The sequence below is a fragment of the Thalassophryne amazonica genome, chromosome 12, assembly GCF_902500255.1.
Source record: "Thalassophryne amazonica chromosome 12, fThaAma1.1, whole genome shotgun sequence".
NCBI classification, from domain to species: domain Eukaryota; kingdom Metazoa; phylum Chordata; class Actinopteri; order Batrachoidiformes; family Batrachoididae; genus Thalassophryne; species Thalassophryne amazonica.
Window position 1 is genome coordinate 93,972,381 of NC_047114.1, and position 19,161 is coordinate 93,991,541.

At 39.3% G+C, this 19,161-nt stretch overlaps 1 protein-coding gene across 1 annotated transcript in view; it reads left to right on the forward strand.

The window, feature by feature from the left end:
• Positions 1-1,308: 1,308 nt before the first annotated feature.
• Positions 1,309-19,161, forward strand: part of mylk4a (myosin light chain kinase family, member 4a) — a 29,032-nt gene continuing 11,179 nt past the window's right edge. Inside the window, exons 1-9 of the mRNA XM_034184042.1 lie at positions 1,309-1,961; positions 9,402-9,504; positions 11,145-11,276; positions 14,181-14,577; positions 14,705-14,973; positions 16,502-16,607; positions 18,205-18,298; positions 18,552-18,661; positions 18,813-18,954. Of these exons, the coding sequence (XP_034039933.1) occupies positions 1,458-1,961; positions 9,402-9,504; positions 11,145-11,276; positions 14,181-14,577; positions 14,705-14,973; positions 16,502-16,607; positions 18,205-18,298; positions 18,552-18,661; positions 18,813-18,954 (1,857 nt within the window). The 5' untranslated portion in view covers positions 1,309-1,457. The remainder of the gene's footprint in view (positions 1,962-9,401; positions 9,505-11,144; positions 11,277-14,180; positions 14,578-14,704; positions 14,974-16,501; positions 16,608-18,204; positions 18,299-18,551; positions 18,662-18,812; positions 18,955-19,161) is intronic.

The following is a 19,161-nucleotide window of genomic DNA, read 5'->3' on the forward strand; positions in this document are numbered from 1 at the left end:
CTCAGCGTCTCACAAACGAATGTCACAAGGTTGAGTTCCCGGCAATTCTGCTTGAATCGCTCATGGCTTAAATGCAGAACGCCATCTCATTATCTGCTCCAGCTGAAAGTCTTTAAGTTTGCACGTGAGCATCATCCACAGGTGCTGCAAATCATGCTGATGAGGGTGAAGGACTCTTCTGCCAGCACCTTCTCCATAGACAAAAACCAGTTTGCATACCACCTGGAGAGCAAAGAAAAGAAAAGAACACCAAAATGTCCAGCCAAACCCTCCAACACACAACACCTCTTATTTAATTAGACTATATGCCTTAATGTGGTTTTGCCCTTCTTTAATGTGACTCCACCAATAATTAAATTAACACAGTGATGCAACATTGTTGAAAATGAGAAAAAAAATACAATGCCCAGGTCATGTTCTTCTTTGGAAATACTAGTTTGTTCACAAATTAATTTAAATAATCATCTCCTACTGCAAATTTATGTTTCTAACTCCTGATGCAAATATGAGCTACAGTCCTCGCAAAAATAATTGCCTTTATCATTTTAGAAACAATGTCCCTGTGAGGTCACTGTGTACACGTGTTCGCTTCAAATGGACCCCGTGCTGTCTGGGAGGAAATCCTCAGTGGGTGTTCGTGTCACTGAGTAGACATCCTATAAATCACCAATGGCAGCCATATCTTCTTTCAGCAGAAGAACTAAACACTTTAAGGGATGTTCCTTCAGCCAGGAACCTCAAGCATCCACGTGTTTTCGTTTGACACCAAATGTGAGTCGAAGGAATTCAGTGAATAACCAGAATATTTGCATCACCGTCACATCGGCAGCAATTGGCCAGTCTTACAGTGCAATACAATTATCAAAGCATTTATGAGCAAGTTCCTTTTTTTAATTGTTTGCTTGCTTTGTCACTTGTCATTTATAGAGGAGTAGTAATTACGATGCACAAATGAACCCTGTCACACTTGTATTACAAGGTGAAGCAGTACTGTGTACAGTGAGCGTTTTGACACCTACCAGACGAGTGACGGTGATGTAACACTTTGAGGATCTCAGATGTCTCACAGCCAAGACTTTGCGTTGGACCCGCCCCCAAAACACTTTATCCATGCTGACGTCAGCTGTCCAGTTCCATTTAGGGAGACCGTCTCACTATAGTCTTAATACCATTCTGAGCCAGAAGACATGCACACATGTCCTACTAGGAGCTCCCCTTTACTTCAGATTTAAAATATTCACCTGCAATGCTGATTGCTGGTGCAATTTTTGAATATTTTTCTCTCTTTTAAAAAAAAAAAAATCTTTTGCTGATATTTTATCTAGTTCATACACTAAGTGGTCACACAGAAAGGCAGAGCTGGCTGCAAGTTTTTTCATCTGCTCCACGGACATTATTAGTCTTGTTTTTGCATCAAGTTGGTGTTTTTTTTGTGATTTTTGATATCACCTGACGCCATGAGTTCTCTGCTAAAGGACACAAGAAGAGGCTTGAAACCGAGCAGTAGTTCCCCCATTGACCTCATACAAAATCATGTTGAGTTGCTGAGCAGCAAGATGGACAAGCTTATGACCATTCAAGAGAAGGTCCTCAGTCGACTAGATGTGATGTCTCTGAAGACTGACAAGGGGGAGGTCCATCACCCAGATGCAGGAGTAAACCAGACCCAGGTCATTGGCCAAGAGGTGAAGGAGATCTGTCAGGAGATGAGCACCATAATGTTGGCGGTTAACGAGCGATCAGAGCAGCAGGCTCAGAAGCTTGAAGGTATGGAGAAACTGGTCCTCGGCATGCAGCAAGTGATCAGCTTCATTGGGGAGACATTGAAGAGCTCCCGGGTCATGGGGCTGATCTGCAGAGGTCCTACAGCCCGAAAAGGCGCCAAACCCAGAGACAGTAAAGGCAAGCCGGCCACCAAGCGGAAATCCTCCACAGAGGCCGTAAACAAGACGCCTGAAAAGGTGCAACAAATTCATAACATGGTCAAAAAAAAAAAAGAAAAAAGAGAAGAGTCCAGATTTCACTCTTGTTGGTGTGAAAATGACCTTACGGTTAGAATTGGTCATGCATTTGGAAGGTTGAACATAACATAAAGCCGTCACGCTGGAGCGGTACCATTAATATGGATTAGTGTTTCCAGTGTTCCAAAATTTGCAGTTTCTTTTTCTGAACTGATGTCAGATTGTCAGATCTTATTTTGAGGTTCTAGCTGGCAGGACATGTGAAAATGATCATAGCAGCAAAGACTTCGCTTACTGATCAATGTGGCTTGGATTGTGCGATGAGTTCCCCATTAAATGGGCTGTAGTGTGTGTGTGTGTGTGTGTGTGCGCACGCGTGTTTTGGAATGTTTCAACTTATCATCTGCTGATTGGTGGTAAACCAAGAACTGTCCTATTTTTGTAGAGTTATATTGATATGCTGCATCGTAAACACACTGAAAATCCAGGACTGATGGACTAACCGAATAAAGTGCATCAATTGGTCACACACAAAAGATTTAGGATGATTTAAATCATCTTGAAGCTATGCGGCCTTTTAAATTTCACAAAACTGACAAAATTTAGTTCATCCTGAAATCCCAGCATTATTGTGTCAGTTTATTTTTGTAACATGTTGCAAAATTACAGCTCATTTTAATGAAGAGAACATATTAATCTGAAGGGAACTCCAAAACAAATATTTTATTTTCCTTTTAACACTATCTGCAGGAGAACGTGCATGTGTGCATGCATGAGGCTTTGAAATGTCCAGTGTCGCTGACTGAATGGTCCCCCACTAAAAATTGGTCTGCCCTGTCAGCATCAACAGGCACACACTGACGACAAAAACTTCAGAAACTTCTGGTGTTTGGTGAGATGCCTTTCAAAATAAAAGCAGCAAATCTAATGTCTTGTTATAACTGAAGAAACAACCTGGCCTTAAAGAACGCTCAAAAAAATTAAAAAATTAAAAATTACACGAAAAACAGCACATTTTAGAAATCGTCTGTTATGCAAAAGGTCATTTACACTGGTGATGCTCCGAAATGACGCATTCCCAGTGAAGGCAGGGCGGACTGATTTTTTAGTGGGGACTGTCCGGTTGGCAAAACCAGAAATGATCGTTGATTTTGCATGATGCGCGTACAAGAGGCATGCACGCTAACATCTGTAAAATGTTTTGTAAATTATTTCAGATGTTATCTGGTTTAAAAAAATAATGTTTTCGGATTTACAAGTGTTTATTTCTCACTAAATTTTACAAAATATATGAGAAACATGGCTCTCTACTCTCATTGGCTTTCGCCATCTGCTTCCCAGCACCCCTTGCGCAAGTTGGGGGAACGCCCCCATGTGATCCAAGATGCCACTATCATAGACTGTATGGGTTCCTACCGAATATAGTTCAAGGCTGTCTGTTTGTTTGTCTTTCCCTTCAGGGGAACTATTTATTAATTTTCTTTCCAGACAATGTGAATTTTGATCATATTGGCAATGTCACATTATGAACCCCCTATTTAAAGACTAATAAATTAAATATAGTGGTGCCAAAGAAAATTCATTTTGTGACTTAAATCTTAGAAATACCCAAAGGCCGTATACCTTTAAGAAGTAATATCTACATCAACTTGTTAATTACATTCATACACTCTTCGTACACTCTTTCACTCACACGTATACTGTAAAATAACCCCACAAAACCACAAGATTTAAGGGCTTTTTCCAGCATTGTATTAGCCGACAGTGTATGAGTGGCAGATCTCCACGCCACTTGTAAATAATAAATAATTACAATATTAATGACCATTATTGTCTAAAAACATTTTTTTTTTCAGATGCATGCATGTGCTGCACAGGCGCCAGCTAAATAGCAGAAATAAGAACAAAACTATTTGTCAAATATATAATTATGGCAGATGTACACTTTGTGTATTACATTTGTTTGATGAAAACAAACTGCCATCCAGTTTGCAGTCGGAGGAGGTTTTATTATTATTATTATTATTATTATTATTATTATTTTTGGTGGCATTGTGTTGAGGAAAATCAATCATTATTCAACTTTCACAGAAAATGTTGCAACTGGCACAATTTGCAAAAATGATACAGACTAAATGTTATTTTTTTACTTTTCTCATTGCCCTTTGGTTCAAAAACATCCCATAATAAAAAAGGTGCACTCTGATTGGCTTTTGGATCAGGCAGCATTTTTTAGATTATCAAATTTTTTTTATTTTTTGCCATGTTAGCAGTGGTACATACATAATACTGAACTTTTAGTCAGGGGAAATAGGTGACATCCCAGTATTTTTTTTTCCAAATATGGCACTTTGCACACCGGTCAAAATGCTCCCGCACCAACTCCATGCTCGCTACCGCTGCACAGCACACAGCTCCATGAGCTGAGAACAGAAATCCTCATCATTCCGTTCCGCTGACATGCTCAGACGAGAGTTTAGGACAAAATTCTTCGTAGCACATTTTCTGACTGGATTTTTTTCCTATGAATGGAAAATGGACTGCATTTACAGTAGTGTTCAGAATAATAGTAGTGCTATGTGACTAAAAAGATTAATCAAGGTTTTGAGTATATTTCTTATTGTTACATGGGAAACAAGGTACCAGTAGATTCAGTAGATTCTCACAAATCCAACAAGACCAAGCATTCATGATATGCACACTCTTAACGCTATGAAATTGGGCTATTAGTAAAAAAAAAAGTAGAAAAGGGGGTGTTCACAATAATAGTAGTGTGGCATTCAGTCAGAGAGTTCATCAATTTTGTGGAACAAACAGGTGTGAATCAGGTGTCCCCTATTTAAGGATGAAGCCAGCACCTGTTGAACATGCATTTCTGTTTGAAAGCCTGAGGAAAATGGGATGTTCAAGACATTGTTCAGAAGAACAGCGTAGTTTGATTAAAAAGTTGATTGGAGAGGAGAAAACTTATACGCAGGTGCAAAAAATTATAGGCTGTTCATCTACAATGATCTCCAATGCTTTAAAACGGACAAAAAACAGACACGCGTGGAAGAAAATGGAAAATGGAAAACAACCATCAAAATGGATAGAAGAATAACCAGAATGGCAAAGGCTCACCCATTGATCAGCTCCAGGATGATCAAAGACAGTCTGGAGTTACCTGTAAGTGCTGTGACAGTTAGAAGCCTGTGTGAAGATAATTTATTTGCAAGAATCCCCTGCAAAGTCCCCCTGTTAAATAAAAGACGTGCAGAAGAGGTTACAATTTGCCAAAGAACACATCAACTGGCCTAAAGAGAAATGGAGGAATATTTTGTGGACTGATGAGAGTAAAATTGTTCTTTTTGGGTCCAAAGGCCATAGACAGTTTGTGAGACAACCCTTAAACTCTGAATTCAAGCCACAGTTCACAGTGAAGACAGTGAAGCATGGTGGTGCAAGCATCATGATATGGGCATGTTTCTCCTACTATGGTGTTGGGCCTATATATCACATACCAGGTATCATGGATCAGTTTGGATATGACAGAATACTTGAAGAGGTCATGTTGCCTTATGCTGAAGAGGACATGCCCTTGAAATGGGTGTTTCAACAAGACAGTGACCCCAAGCACACTAGTAAACCAGCAAAATCTTGGTTCCAAACCAACAAAATTAATGCCTCGCAGATGTGAAGAAATCATGAAAAACTGTGGTTATACAACTAAATACTAGTTTAGTGATTCACAGGATTGCTAAGAAAGCAGTTTGAACATAATAGATTTGAGTTTGTAGCGTCAACAGCAGATGCTACTATTATTCTGAACACCCCCTTTTCTACTTTTTTTTTACTAATAGCCCAATTTCATAGCCTTAAGAGTGTGCATATCATGAATGCTTGGTCTTGTTGGATTTGTGAGAATCTACTGAATCTACTGGTACCTTGTTTCCCATGTAACAATAAGAAATATACTGAAAACCTGGATTAATCTTTTTAGTCACATAGCACTACTATTATTCTGAACACTACTGTGTACGAGGGCTGTCAATAAAGTATAGGTCCTATTTATTTTTTTCACTACTGTATATAGCACTTTTCCATCTGCATCAGACGCTTAAAGTGCTTTACAATAATGCCTCACATTCACTCCGATGTGAGGTTGCTGCCATGCAAGGCGCCCACTACACACCGGGAGCAACTAGGGGATTAAGGACCTTGCCCAAGGGCCCTTAGCGATTTTCCAGTCAGGCTGGGATTTGAACCAAGGATCCTCTGGTCCAAAGCCCAACGCTTAACCACTAGACCATCACCATCTCCTACAAGATTAATAAACACATTCGGCAAGATGTGTGTGACTCAGCTTTCAGGGAATATGTGCTGTAGTCAGAGCAGTCGTCAGGTGGTCGCTTCATCTTTCTGCACCATCAGAAGTGTGAGATACTATCTGCCCCGTAGTTTCTGTTCCTGTGGGTTGTCTGCCTGTGCTGTTGCTCTGGAAACACAACACTTCAAATGTCTTCTCCGGAGTTTCCCCTCACCACAGCATTCGGAGAATAAATGTGAAACTCTCGCCGTTCAACACCAGAGGGTGTTTAGTGAGTTTCCTTGGTTGAGAAATCTGAACACCAGCATTTGGTCTCTTGTAATATTTTCCACTCGGGCTCAGCATTGAGTTCCGTCGCACAGCACGACAAGTGATAAGCTATAAATTCACTGTCTGTCATCTCCTGTGCAACAACAACAGCACGCCAACGTACAAGTCAGTGCGGGCAAGAAGAAGTCCAAAAGAGCACGACTCTGAAGGCTGATCACCCTTTATTACGCCACGTGTTAATCTGTGTTGTAACTTGTGGTCATCCTACATGCTTTTAACACTGCTGAGGATCAGGTCTGGTCTTTATCAGAAAACTACTGTGACGCATGCAAAGTCAATACAGCAGAGCTGTCTTTCAAGATTAAGCTCCATGGAACAAAACATTTCACCTCTCGCACACATGGAAACGTTGAAGGTCCATCGCACATATGTGTACTCAAGAAAAACAGAAATGCAGCACTTTTGTTTCCATTCCCATTTTTCATGACTCAAAGTAAAAATCTAAAGATTTCTTCTATGGACACAAAGTCTTATTTCCATCAAATTTTTTTCACAAATTTGTTAAAATCTGTGTTAGTGAGCATTTCACCATTGCCAAGATGCTGATTATACAGCATGATTATTGCACAGGTGTGCTTTGGACTGGTCACAATTAAAGGTTACTGTAAAATGTGCCATTGGTGTTGAGAAAAAAAAAAGATTTTTATGAGGTGAAGAAGCTGGATATGGTGGCCCCGGGGTAGCGTGGTTACATGTGGTCTGCAGTTATGAGACTAGTTTGAAACAAGATTGGAGACAGCTTATTGGAGGACCACAGTGAAAATATCACCTGTTTTGGAAGCTTTTTTGTGTAGTAGTAAGACACTGTGTCAAGAGAAGTTGCTGTCTCGTGCATCCTAAAAGTCAAGAACCACAGAACAAAAAAATAATTTTTAGTATATTAATACCGGATGGTGAAATAAATACATTTATTTCTGCCATTTATAAATGCCTTTTTGTTTGGAGTGAATTTTGGGTTTCAAGTAGGAAGTGTTCAGAAGCCGCGGAATGCTCACATCACCCACTAGATGGTGAAAAAAGCTGCTCAAATAAGCAAGGTCTCGACTATATATTCATTTGAGAAGTTAACTTTTGGCAAACATAAGATGGGCTAACAGTCAAAAATCACCTTACAGTTGTGTCGCTCACCCTTATGGGCAACTTACCTGTATATTTGTATATATACATTCACTGCCTAAAAATAAATCAAATCAAATTAAATTATGATAGTAAAATGAACACTCAGTTAATGGGCAAGAAATAAGGGGGACATTGTTGCAATCAGAATAGCAAATGTACATTTTAGAGTGTACTTTGATTGTGACCAATCTGAAACACACCTGTGCAATAATCATGCTATTTAATCAGCATCCTGATTGGCTAGAAATGTTAAGTGGGCATATTACACTATGTAACAATTTTTTATTTTTGTTTTGTTCCTGGGTACACAGTGTGTTTTCATAACCTGTTATGCCTTAAATAAATAGAAAATAGCTGTTATTCCACAGAAACTTTGCTTCTGTGATCAGGACAATAATATTTTGAAATTTGTCTGTTTTCAAGAATATTCTCGATTCACCTTCACTACTACTGAGTAGTCTTCTAGAACATTCTTTAACTGCTAGAACTGTCCAGAATTTTCTAGAAGTTTCCAGAATTATCTAGAAATTTCAAGAAACTTTTAGAACTTTCTAGAACGTAATAAATAAATAAATAAATAAAATCAAAGTTTGTGCTGAATGTAGTCATTTTTCCATAGACTTTAGACATAAGCAATTGAAATATAACACTTAGAAGCCAGGAACAAAAATTGTGTTACATAGTGTTATCCTGGCAAAGGTAAAGATAAAGTCAGTAACATGTATTTTAACAAATTTGTGAATGCAATTTGAGAGAAACAAGCTTTTTTATGTGCACTGAAGAAATCTTCCATCATTTACCTCAATGCATAAAATATGTCAATGAAAACAAATGTGTTGCATTTATATTTTTGTTGACTATACTATTTCGATAAAGCTTTTCTGTGATATAATTATGCGTACTGTGCAAGTATACACACTTAGCATTATTTCCTTCAGACTGACTCTTGATATTATTTTTACTCAAGTATTAAACCGGCCTGACAGCATAAAAAAAATTAATAAGAACTACATAACATTAAATTGGGTGAAGAAAACTAAAAATACAAACACATCTATCCATCTCTCTATCCATTTTGTGAGGAAGTACGTAACGCACAAATGTCCGAGGCACCTTACAATTTTGTTAAGTTTATTTTCTCATGTTTTTGTTATTTATCAGTCAACAGAAGATCAAAATTTAAACGGTGAAATGTTTTTTCCAGCAAAAATGAAATGTAAGGTTAATTTTATGTTTCAAGAAACAATTTATAAAGTTACAAAATAACAGCATCAACAATGATAATAATACATTAAATGTCCTACATTTCTTTGTAGATGTACCTTCATGCATATGAATACAGAAAAACAGTTGCTGATAATCACTGAATAATAGAAAAATTGTAAAAATGTCAATAAATATAACCCAAATTTCTTGCAACTTACAGGAGACCACCTCTTTTACTGAAAAGAAATGGTGTATTTTTAAAAAGAAAAGTAATTACAGATTTGCTGTCTTATAAGTATTTATAAATATTAGATATTGAGCAAAGTATTGACACTTAAATGTCCCTCACACATTTGCACGGTACTATAAATAGCACTATAAATGTTATGAGATTTCTACAAAGAAAAATGTAACTAATATAATGCCTCTCTAACATAATGTTACTCATCACCTTGAATTATGTTTCATGAATTTCACAGCTGAAAGACAACAAAGGCAAAGACGGAACAGAGGAGCCCCATTTGAACCTGAAGGGTCTGAAAGTTCAGCAGAAGATGAAGATGAAGCCCCTGGAAATGACAGGTGTGCTACAAAACAACAAACAGCCCAATTTGTGTTTTAAAGGAGAAATATTGTCTGAAATCAGGTTTTATTTACCTCTTACCAACGTAAGAGTTATGAGTTCCTACAGATCTGTGACAGTGTACATGTAGAAACTTTTTATAAGCAATAATTAGTCTGGAAACAGCTTGTCTGTGACATACATCAAGGAAACCTACAGTTCTGTACTGTCTATGACACACACACACACACACACGCACACACCATCTGTGGGAGAGATGGAGAAGTGCCCCCCTCCCCTTGAAGGTGTGTGTGTGTGTGTGTGTGTGTGTGTGTGTGTGTGTGTGTGTGTGTGTGTGTGTGTGTGTGTGTGTGATGATCAACATCTCCCTTCCAGTTAAAGAAACAGGCACAGAAACAAATAAATTATTATTTCGTATTCTTAAGGATGCATCACTGCAGTGAAATGTTTGGCAAAAAAAAAAAAAGGTTTCCAAAGCTGGATTTTTCGGATGATGCTGTGATGTTTGTAGATTCACTGGATGCCCTGTTTGTAGGACTTGAAAAGCTGAGTGTCAGAAGGTTTGGGTTTGCAAATAAAATGCATCAAAACTAAAAAAAAAATTCCAGGCTTTCAGTGACGTCCTGAACTCAGCCATCAGAAGTGTACCAGTATGTGGTGAAAGTGTTAAACTTGCTAAGAGATTAAATTATCTCAGCAGTGACATTCATGTCTCTGGGCATACGTCCTTGGAGACGGAGAGATGCTTCAGAAGAACTTAAGGAGTCAAGAGGTTGCTGTGTTCAAATGTCTGCTAGTTAATCACACTTGTAACAGATTTGCAGGATGGTGTTGCCAATAACTTTGCAGGAGCACAAAGGTCCAAGGGACCTTTTGGGTCCTGGTGCTTCCTGGCTGAGTGTGTGATTGTAAGATGTGGATGTTAACTACTGACCTAAAGTGATGACTGGATGTCTTTGATACTACAGTAAGTCTCTTTGGAATATGTTTTGGGTACCTTTGTAATAACTTCGTGTCAAGCAAATAGTTATGTACAAAGCAGGATGAGGTGAGACACTGCAAGGGAACACCAGCAACAACATTTTGGCCATGTGGTCTGTTTTTGTGGGTATGAGCCAATGCACAGGTTATTTTTTTTCAAGGGGACACACACTTGTATCACCTGGCTGAAGCAGACAGATGTTACCTGGGAGGAGTGGGTGAACTGGTTGTCTGCCTGCGTGGTTGACAACCAGGACCCAGGGTGGGTCTGTAGAGTGGTGGATGTGCTGCTGCATGTACCAAGAGGATGGTTGTCCATTGACCTGACCTGAACATGGGCTATTTTTTGGCTATTCTCTTTATATCCCTTCTTAGGCTCCCGCAATATTAGCTTGCTGAAGAGGTGGATAATGTGACCCCTTTAAGTCCACATGATGTATCAAAATAATCTGGCAGACAAAGGAGCATCACTCTGATGTCAGTGTGAACATGCATTTGCTCTACAAGCTTGTATGAGCGGTAGCAGCCACTTGTGATAGATGTACAATTACAATCTACTGTACTCACAAAAATAACAAGAAACATTATATTATATTCAAGAAACATCTGCACTTCACTTTGAATGCAAGAGTTATCTTTTATTTTGCCCCTTTTGTAGACCAAACCACATTGAAGAAGCAGGCAGTGGTTCTGGAAGACGTGGAAAAACTCAACAAGGAGAACAGTGAGAAAACAGAAGAGCTGAGCCCCACTTATCTGGAACCTGGTGCATCTCCTAAATGTCAAGAAGGTGATGACCCCAAATGTTACTTGGTGGATTTCCTGTGAGAAGCAGATGTGGCTGAGAAACAGAAATTTGCTAAGGAGGTTAGGGAAAAGGTGCATGAGGAAGAGGTAGACATGAAAATCACCATAAACACCAGATCAAATTCCTTGTACATGAGAACTTTCTTGGTAATAAATTAAATTTTGATTCTGAAAAAGAACCAGAGGATGATGTGGAGGAGATGAGGAGGAGGAGGTGATAAAGACAAAAATAGGAACGGGGATGCTCATTGGTGGGGCTGTGTGCACAATGTACAATGGGTACAATGTTTTAGAGGTGAAAGGACACAATTTGCATTACACGCGTAAAGCTGCATTAAATTTTAAGCTCATAATACACAACAGTTGTAAGGCCTCATTTACTAAGATTTCATAAAACGAGTACTAAATTGCATGGACATTCTAAAATTTTGCACATTGGCTTGGTGAATATGTTGTGGGTGATTTAGTAAGAATAATTGTGCAAATGGCAGTGGGTTGTAAGAGTACATAGATGGGAGTATGTAAATGAGGACTGTGCACGCTATTGACCCCCGTAAGAGCAAAATGAAATTCAATCAGCCACCTGCAGGTTTGCACAAAATAGGACAAACAGCCAGTTTAACTGAAAATGTTAGTTATTGAACATTTACCAAACTGATGATGAATGTGTCTTGAAAATGGTTTGTCTGTTATTTTGCCGGAGGAGCACGGTGTGTGGCACAAGCTCGGATTCAGCACTACTGCTGTCGAAATCCCTCCCCAGCTCATTGCATTAAACGGTTGATTTCAAATGTGTGTTTCCACCATGGAGGCGTCAGTACCCATGCTTTTCGCAGCATGGGTACTGACGCCGGTGTTAATGTGGTGTCTTCACATTCACATAACTGAAGAGGATGTGACACAGAATGAGAATCATATAGCTTTGTCTACATTTTATTTGTAGGTGGAGCTGTCCACGGTGCTGACCTGCTGTTTCAGTCCATGTGCGAGGCACTGGATAAAATGTGTAGTTTCCTTTTATTATGAATAGGGAACAATAAATTAATGTTTGATCATGCTATTTTCTTTGTTAAAGAAGATTGGTGACTGAAAATAAATCAAATCAAATCAAAATCAAATCAATTTTATTTATATAGCGCCAAATCACAACAAACAGTTGCCCCAAGGCGCTTTATATTGTAAGGCAAGGCCATACAATAATTACGTAAAAACCCCAACGGTCAAAACGACCCCCTATGAGCAAGCACCTGGCGACAGTGGGAAGGAAAAACTCCCTTTTAACAGGAAGAAACCTCCAGCAGAACCAGGCTCAGGGAGGGGCAGTCTTCTGCTGGGACTGGTTGGGGCTGAGGGAGAGAACCAGGAAAAAGACATGCTGTGGAGGGGAGCAGAGATCAATCACTAATGATTAAATGCAGAGTGGTGCATACAGAGCAAAAAGAGAAAGAAACACTCAGTGCATCATGGGAACCCCCCAGCAGTCTGTCTATAGCAGCATAACTAAGGGATGGTTCAGGGTCACCTGATCCAGCCCTAACTATAAGCTTTAGCAAAAAGGAAAGTTTTAAGCCTAATCTTAAAAGTAGAGAGGGTGTCTGTCTCCCTGATCTGAATTGGGAGCTGGTTCCAGAGGAGAGGAGCCTGAAAGCTGAAGGCTCTGCCTCCCATTCTACTCTTACAAACCCTAGGAACTACAAGTAAGCCTGCAGTCTGAGAGCGAAGCGCTCTATTGGGGTGATATGGTACTATGAGGTTCCTAAGATAAGATGGGACCTGATTATTCAAAACCTTATAAGTAAGAAGAAGAATTTTAAATTCTATTCTAGAATTAACAGGAAGCCAATGAAAAGAGGCCAATATGGGTGAGATATGCTCTCTCCTTCTAGTCCCCGTTAGTACTCTAGCTGCAGCATTTTGAATTAACTGAAGGCTTTTCAGGGAACTTTTAGGACAACCTGATAATAATGAATTACAATAGTCCAGCCTAGAGGAAATAAATGCATGAATTAGTTTTTCAGCATCACTCTGAGACAAGACCTTTCTGATTTTAGAGATATTGCGCAAATGCAAAAAAGCAGTCCTACATATTTGTTTAATATGCGCTTTGAATGACATATCCTGATCAAAAATGACTCCAAGATTTCTCACAGTATTACTAGAGGTCAGGGTAATGCCATCCAGAGTAAGGATCTGGTTAGACACCATGTTTCTAAGATTTGTGGGGTCAAGTACAATAACTTCAGTTTTATCTGAGTTTAAAAGCAGGAAATTAGAGGTCATCCATGTCTTTATGTCTGTAAGACAATCCTGCAGTTTAGCTAATTGGTGTATGTCCTCTGGCTTCATGGATAGATAAAGCTGGGTATCATCTGCGTAACAATGAAAATTTAAGCAATGCTGTCTAATAATACTGCCTAAGGAAAGCATGTATAAAGTGAATAAAATTGGAAAAAAATAAAATAAAATAAAGAAATGCATATAACAAACAGCTCACAGTAAATGACCATGAATCTGATTTATGTGTGTCTGCGATAATAGACAGTTAGTACGCTGCTTTCAAATGTGCAAAACACAGATGCAAATATTAGCCCCTTAGATGTGAGACACTCACCGTACAAAACCATATACCTTCCCAGTCAGGTGGCTTATCAAAGTAATCCGGCAGACAAAGAAGTATCACTGATGTCAGTGTGAACATGCATTAATTCTCCAAGCTTGTATGAGCGGGAACAGCCGCTTGTGATAGATGTACAACTGCAGCCTACAGTACTCACAAAAATAATGTGATTGTGCCACCATGCAGCATGAATTTCTCACATAAATATATTCACGGAACATCTGCACTTCACTGTGAATGTAAGCTGTATTATTTTTTGACATTTTGTAGTCCAAACCACACTGAAGAAGAAGGCACTGGTGCTGGAAAAGGTGGAGAAACTCAACAAGGGGATGAGGGAGAAAATGCAAGGGCTCAGCCCCGCTTATCCATATCTGGGACTTGGTGTGTCTCGTAGATGTCAACAAGGTGATGTCCCCAAACGTATCTCGGTGGATTTCCTGCAAAAAGTGGATGTGGCTGTGAAACAGGAATTTGCTAAGGAGGTTGCAGAAGAGGAGGAGGTTGGGGAAAAGGTGCATGAGGGAGAGTTAGATATGCTAAAAGAACCAAAGGATGATGTGGAGGAGGTAATAAAGAAGAAAGATGAAAAGAACGAGGATGCTTCTGCTGTCACCAAAGCTCTGGAGGTTGCTGATGATGCTCAGAAGGACAACCTTGTTTTAAGGTAGCCTATGCATTGTTATTCTGGTACAAAGATAAAGAAGTCTGATAGTTTGGATTATATATTTGCCAATGATCTTGGTTTAGGCGGGTGTATTATTTACCATATGTCTCTCACTTTGTTCATGCAGCAATGTCCATCAAGGTGCCGTACCATCTCTGGATGCTGAGCAGGATCAGACGGCACAGATCAGCACAAGTACCACCACACTGTATGTAGAGGAGGACAAGGAGAAAAATGAAGGAGACAAAGAGCAGGAGTCTGAGGGCTGGGCGGTCTTTAAGGTTGAAGGAGTTGAATTACAGCTCGATCTAAAGGAAAAGGTGGAGGGACAGGGGAAAGAACACAATGGAGCAAGAGAAGAGGTCAATAATGAAAATGCTGCACGGTTCTTTATAGGTAAGTCAGGACTTCTGGATGACGTGACATAAGATGATGGCTGGATGTCTTTGGTAGTAGATATCTCTGGAGAATATACCACTGGAATGATTTTGCATCCAATGTGGGGTTACGTAAGAAGACGGACACGAGGTTTTATTAATTACACTGAAGGAACATCAACATGTTCGCTGTGTGGTGGGTATTCCCAAGTACTGATCCAGAATGCAGGTGCCTCAGTGGTGAGGACTCCAGCAACTGGGATAAGCCAAGGAGACACCCACATGTGACACAGCAGTGGTGGATAGATGGTAACTTTCAGGAGGTGGGGTTGGACCAGTGGTCTGCCTGGGTGGCTACCAATCGGGACCTCACACAGGTAACTCTGTAGGGTGGTGAACTCTGCATGAGCACATGCTTCTAGATCTGACCTGATGACCTGTGGAGTGTTAAATCAGGGGGCAGGATTCAGACTGAATAGTGAAGAAAAGGGAAAAGAACAATAACAGACTTCATGAGAAGCCGATGTAAAAACAAGACCAGGAATTCCAAATGTTAAGTGCCTACTGGTTGACACTGCAGGTAAGATTGTGGTTGGATGGAAGAGTGACTCACACTGCATTCCAGAAACGTTAGACCTCTAAATTTGCCATCTTCAGAAATTGAGACCAAATTCAAACTTGAGCTCACGATGACCTGCTTGTTTGATCTTGTAGCAGCGTGCGTCAAACCAAAGTCTATCGGAGTAAATTATCAGATAAAGATGACTTTTCAATTTTCACAAAACTGACAAAATCCAAGCATTTTAATGTTGGTTTATTTTTGTAGCGTGTTGCAAAATTATAGCTCATGTTAATGAAGTGAACATTTCTATGTGAGGGGGAACTCCATAGGTAAAGTTGTCTTTTTCTTCTAATGCATCTACAGGAGGAAGTGCGTTTGCAAATGTGTGAGGTTTTGAGATGACGTTTGACCTGACGCACTTTTGTGATGCTTGTTCACGGCCGTGCACGCTAACATCTGTAAAATGTCTTATAAATTCTCTTCAGAGGTGTTATCCATTTCAAAAACAGCGTTTTTAGATTAAGAAGTGTTTATTTCTGACTTTCCACTGTAAACAGGAGGTAATGGGAGCAGTGTGAAAACTCAGTTTCTGAAATGAGGTTAGCCTCTGCCAGGCAGGCGTCATGCAGATTTTTAAATCAAATTTTGATACTGAAGAGTTGTAGTATAAAGTGCTTTCTTGCTTTCTTCATGGATGATCCCACTAAGCTTAACTGGAGTTTATGGCTCCTTATGATACTCTGAATTCAAGCACGGCGGTGTGATATAAACTGAAACCGTCTGGCACCGAGGGTTATCACTGTATTTGTGCAGGAATCATGCCTTCATCTGTAATAACTGTAACAACACAGGTTTCAGCTGCTGCTTCTTGTGGGAGAGTTAAGCGCTAACTTGATTACGGTGGTCGTGAATGGTGATTAGCAATGAAGATCACAGGCCTCGTAATGTATTAAAACACATGATGTCTTCTCTCTTGTTGATGTAGACAATGCTCCTCCTCCAGAGGCTCCTTTTAATCACCGCGTTGTCTCAGCTAAGCCCAACCACATCAAGAATTTCTACACCATCTACTGGCAGGAGGTGCTGGGCGGGTATGCAAAGAGTGAAACATTTAAACAGTCATTTAAAGTAATATATATATATATATATATATATATATATATATATAATATATATATTTGGGGGGGTAATCCTTACCTAGCATTAGTTAGCTAATGTTACCTAGCATAGATTTTGTATGTTTGTATGTATGATTTTGTATGTTTTTCATATGTTGGCTAAGTTGTCAAGGTGTGACAACTGCACAATTTATTAGACATACACCTGTGTATGCCAGTGTTTTTAATACGGTTGGCATATCAAATCAAATCAGTTTCATTTATATAGCACCAAATCACAACAAACAGTTGCCCCAAGGAGCTTCATATTGCAAGGCAAAGGCATACAATAATTACAGAAAAACCCCAACTGTCAAAATGACCCCATGGCATGGCATATGCTGGCTAAATCATCATGATGTGACAGGGCCATTAGATTTTTTTTTTTTTTGTGGGGGGGGGGGGGGGGGGGCTTGATAAATCACCATGCATGTGCTACATTAAGCTTTTTGCATGTTCTCCTCCCAGTATTTTCTGCACTCAGGTAGACACACGCAATTTGCATATTCATTAAGGCAAATGTATGAAGTGGACAATATGTGTTATTTTTCTCATTTGTGAGATGCGATCCTCAGTGTACTACATCAGGTTACACATTTGTTTGCAGATGATATGATGTTAGCACAGGTTTATATATATATATATATATATATATATATATATATATATATATATATATATATATATATATATATATGCAAACTTTTAGTCAATCAGATCCACAATGTGCAATAACTGTTTCTGACAGGGCACAAATGCAAACTTGGAAAAATCTACTGACAAAGCAATAGAAAAATTACTCCTTTAGGTGTCACTGTTCTCTCACACTCTTTTTGAATGTATGGCTGTCATCCTGTTTATGAATTTGATCAGGTTCTGTTATTTGATAATCAGTTAATCAATTTTTAATCCTACTGGCATAACAAATAAGCCAGTATTTAAGTAATTAATGATAAAAATAAATACACCTTTGCATCACGTGAGTGGTGTAATATGTCTGTGAAGGAAGCAGCCAAAAAACGGTGAGGAGTGTTGGAAGAAAATATCAAATTTTGAATGCAAAATATAAATGTTCCAGTTGGGTTGTGACAGGGTTACACAAGTTCTTCAAGGCCTTGCAGCCACATTGATCCCCCCACCCCCAAACTGCTCCTGGAGCAGCCAAGGAGCATCATCATGTAACGCTTCCCTCCTCTCTTCCCCCGGTTCAGAGTCACAACGGTTATTTTTACTTTGGGACTGAGGAGTATGTGAAATCGTACCCACATTGCCAGCTGTTGGCTCATCACTAAGTGTTAATCCGAATCTTTAAAGAGGAGACACAGTCCAGCTCAGGTTTAATGAGATAACAGATTAAGCATCCCAAAAACTCATCTGACTCAAGGAAGATCAGATAAAATGCACCATCTTTTTGCAGGATTACAAAAAAATATGGTTTAATATTGTGACATCAGCTGTTTTACTGAGAATTTCAAGACATTTTAACAAACACACAGGGTCCTAATTGTTATGATTATCTTTCCTCCGGAAGGGGTCGATTTGGCCAGGTGCACAAATGTATTGAGAACTCGTCTGGTTTGACTTTCGCAGCAAAGGTCATAAAAGCCAGGAGTCCAAAAGAAAAGGTACGGCAACACCTCACTGCCAAACTCACAATGATCTGGTCACATGATAGATGTTTTAGCACGCGTGTGGACGCTGTAAGGCCACATGGAAGAGAAGCTCTGGGAATATTTCTCACCTAAGTGAGAAATATTTGACCTAGAAGAGGCGATGTATTGTCTGATGGCAGAGAACAGCTGACTCTTCTCATTGTGTGTTTAAATTTGTCTTTCTTCCACTGTGTCTGTCTGTGCGTCTGCAATTGGAATTTGGTAGGAGGTTGTAAAGAACGAGATCCAGGTCATGAACAATCTGGACCACGCAAACCTGATCCAGCTCTACGCAGCTTACGAGACCAGGAATGACATCATCCTTGTCCTGGAGTAGTACGTTTACTTTTATATAATCAGAGTGTTTGTTTATTGAAAGCAGAATCCCAGTTTAATTCGTGACTGAATATTTTTGAGTCTGTTTTTTTTTTTTTTTGTGCCTTATATTTGATATGAGGTTTGTAAAAATGCATTTTTGTGTGTTTAGTGTTAGTGGCGGTGAGCTGTTCGACAGGATCATTGATCAAAACTACACTCTAACCGAGCTGGACGCTGTGATGTTTATCAGGCAGATATGTGAGGGTGTGCGGCACATGCACAAAATGTACATCTTACACCTGGACTTAAAGGTAACACGGCCAAACACTGATCTTATCAACTAACCTGAGGCTTATTCATACACTGGAAGTAGAATTCATACATAGATAAAGTCTTTAAAACTGCATACTTATAGTGACTTGAGCATTGAAGTATTGAGGAATAAGGAAAAGTAGTTAATGCAGGCTTAATAATTTGTGAGGAAAAAAATGTAAAGACAATAAAAATATGACTTGTAA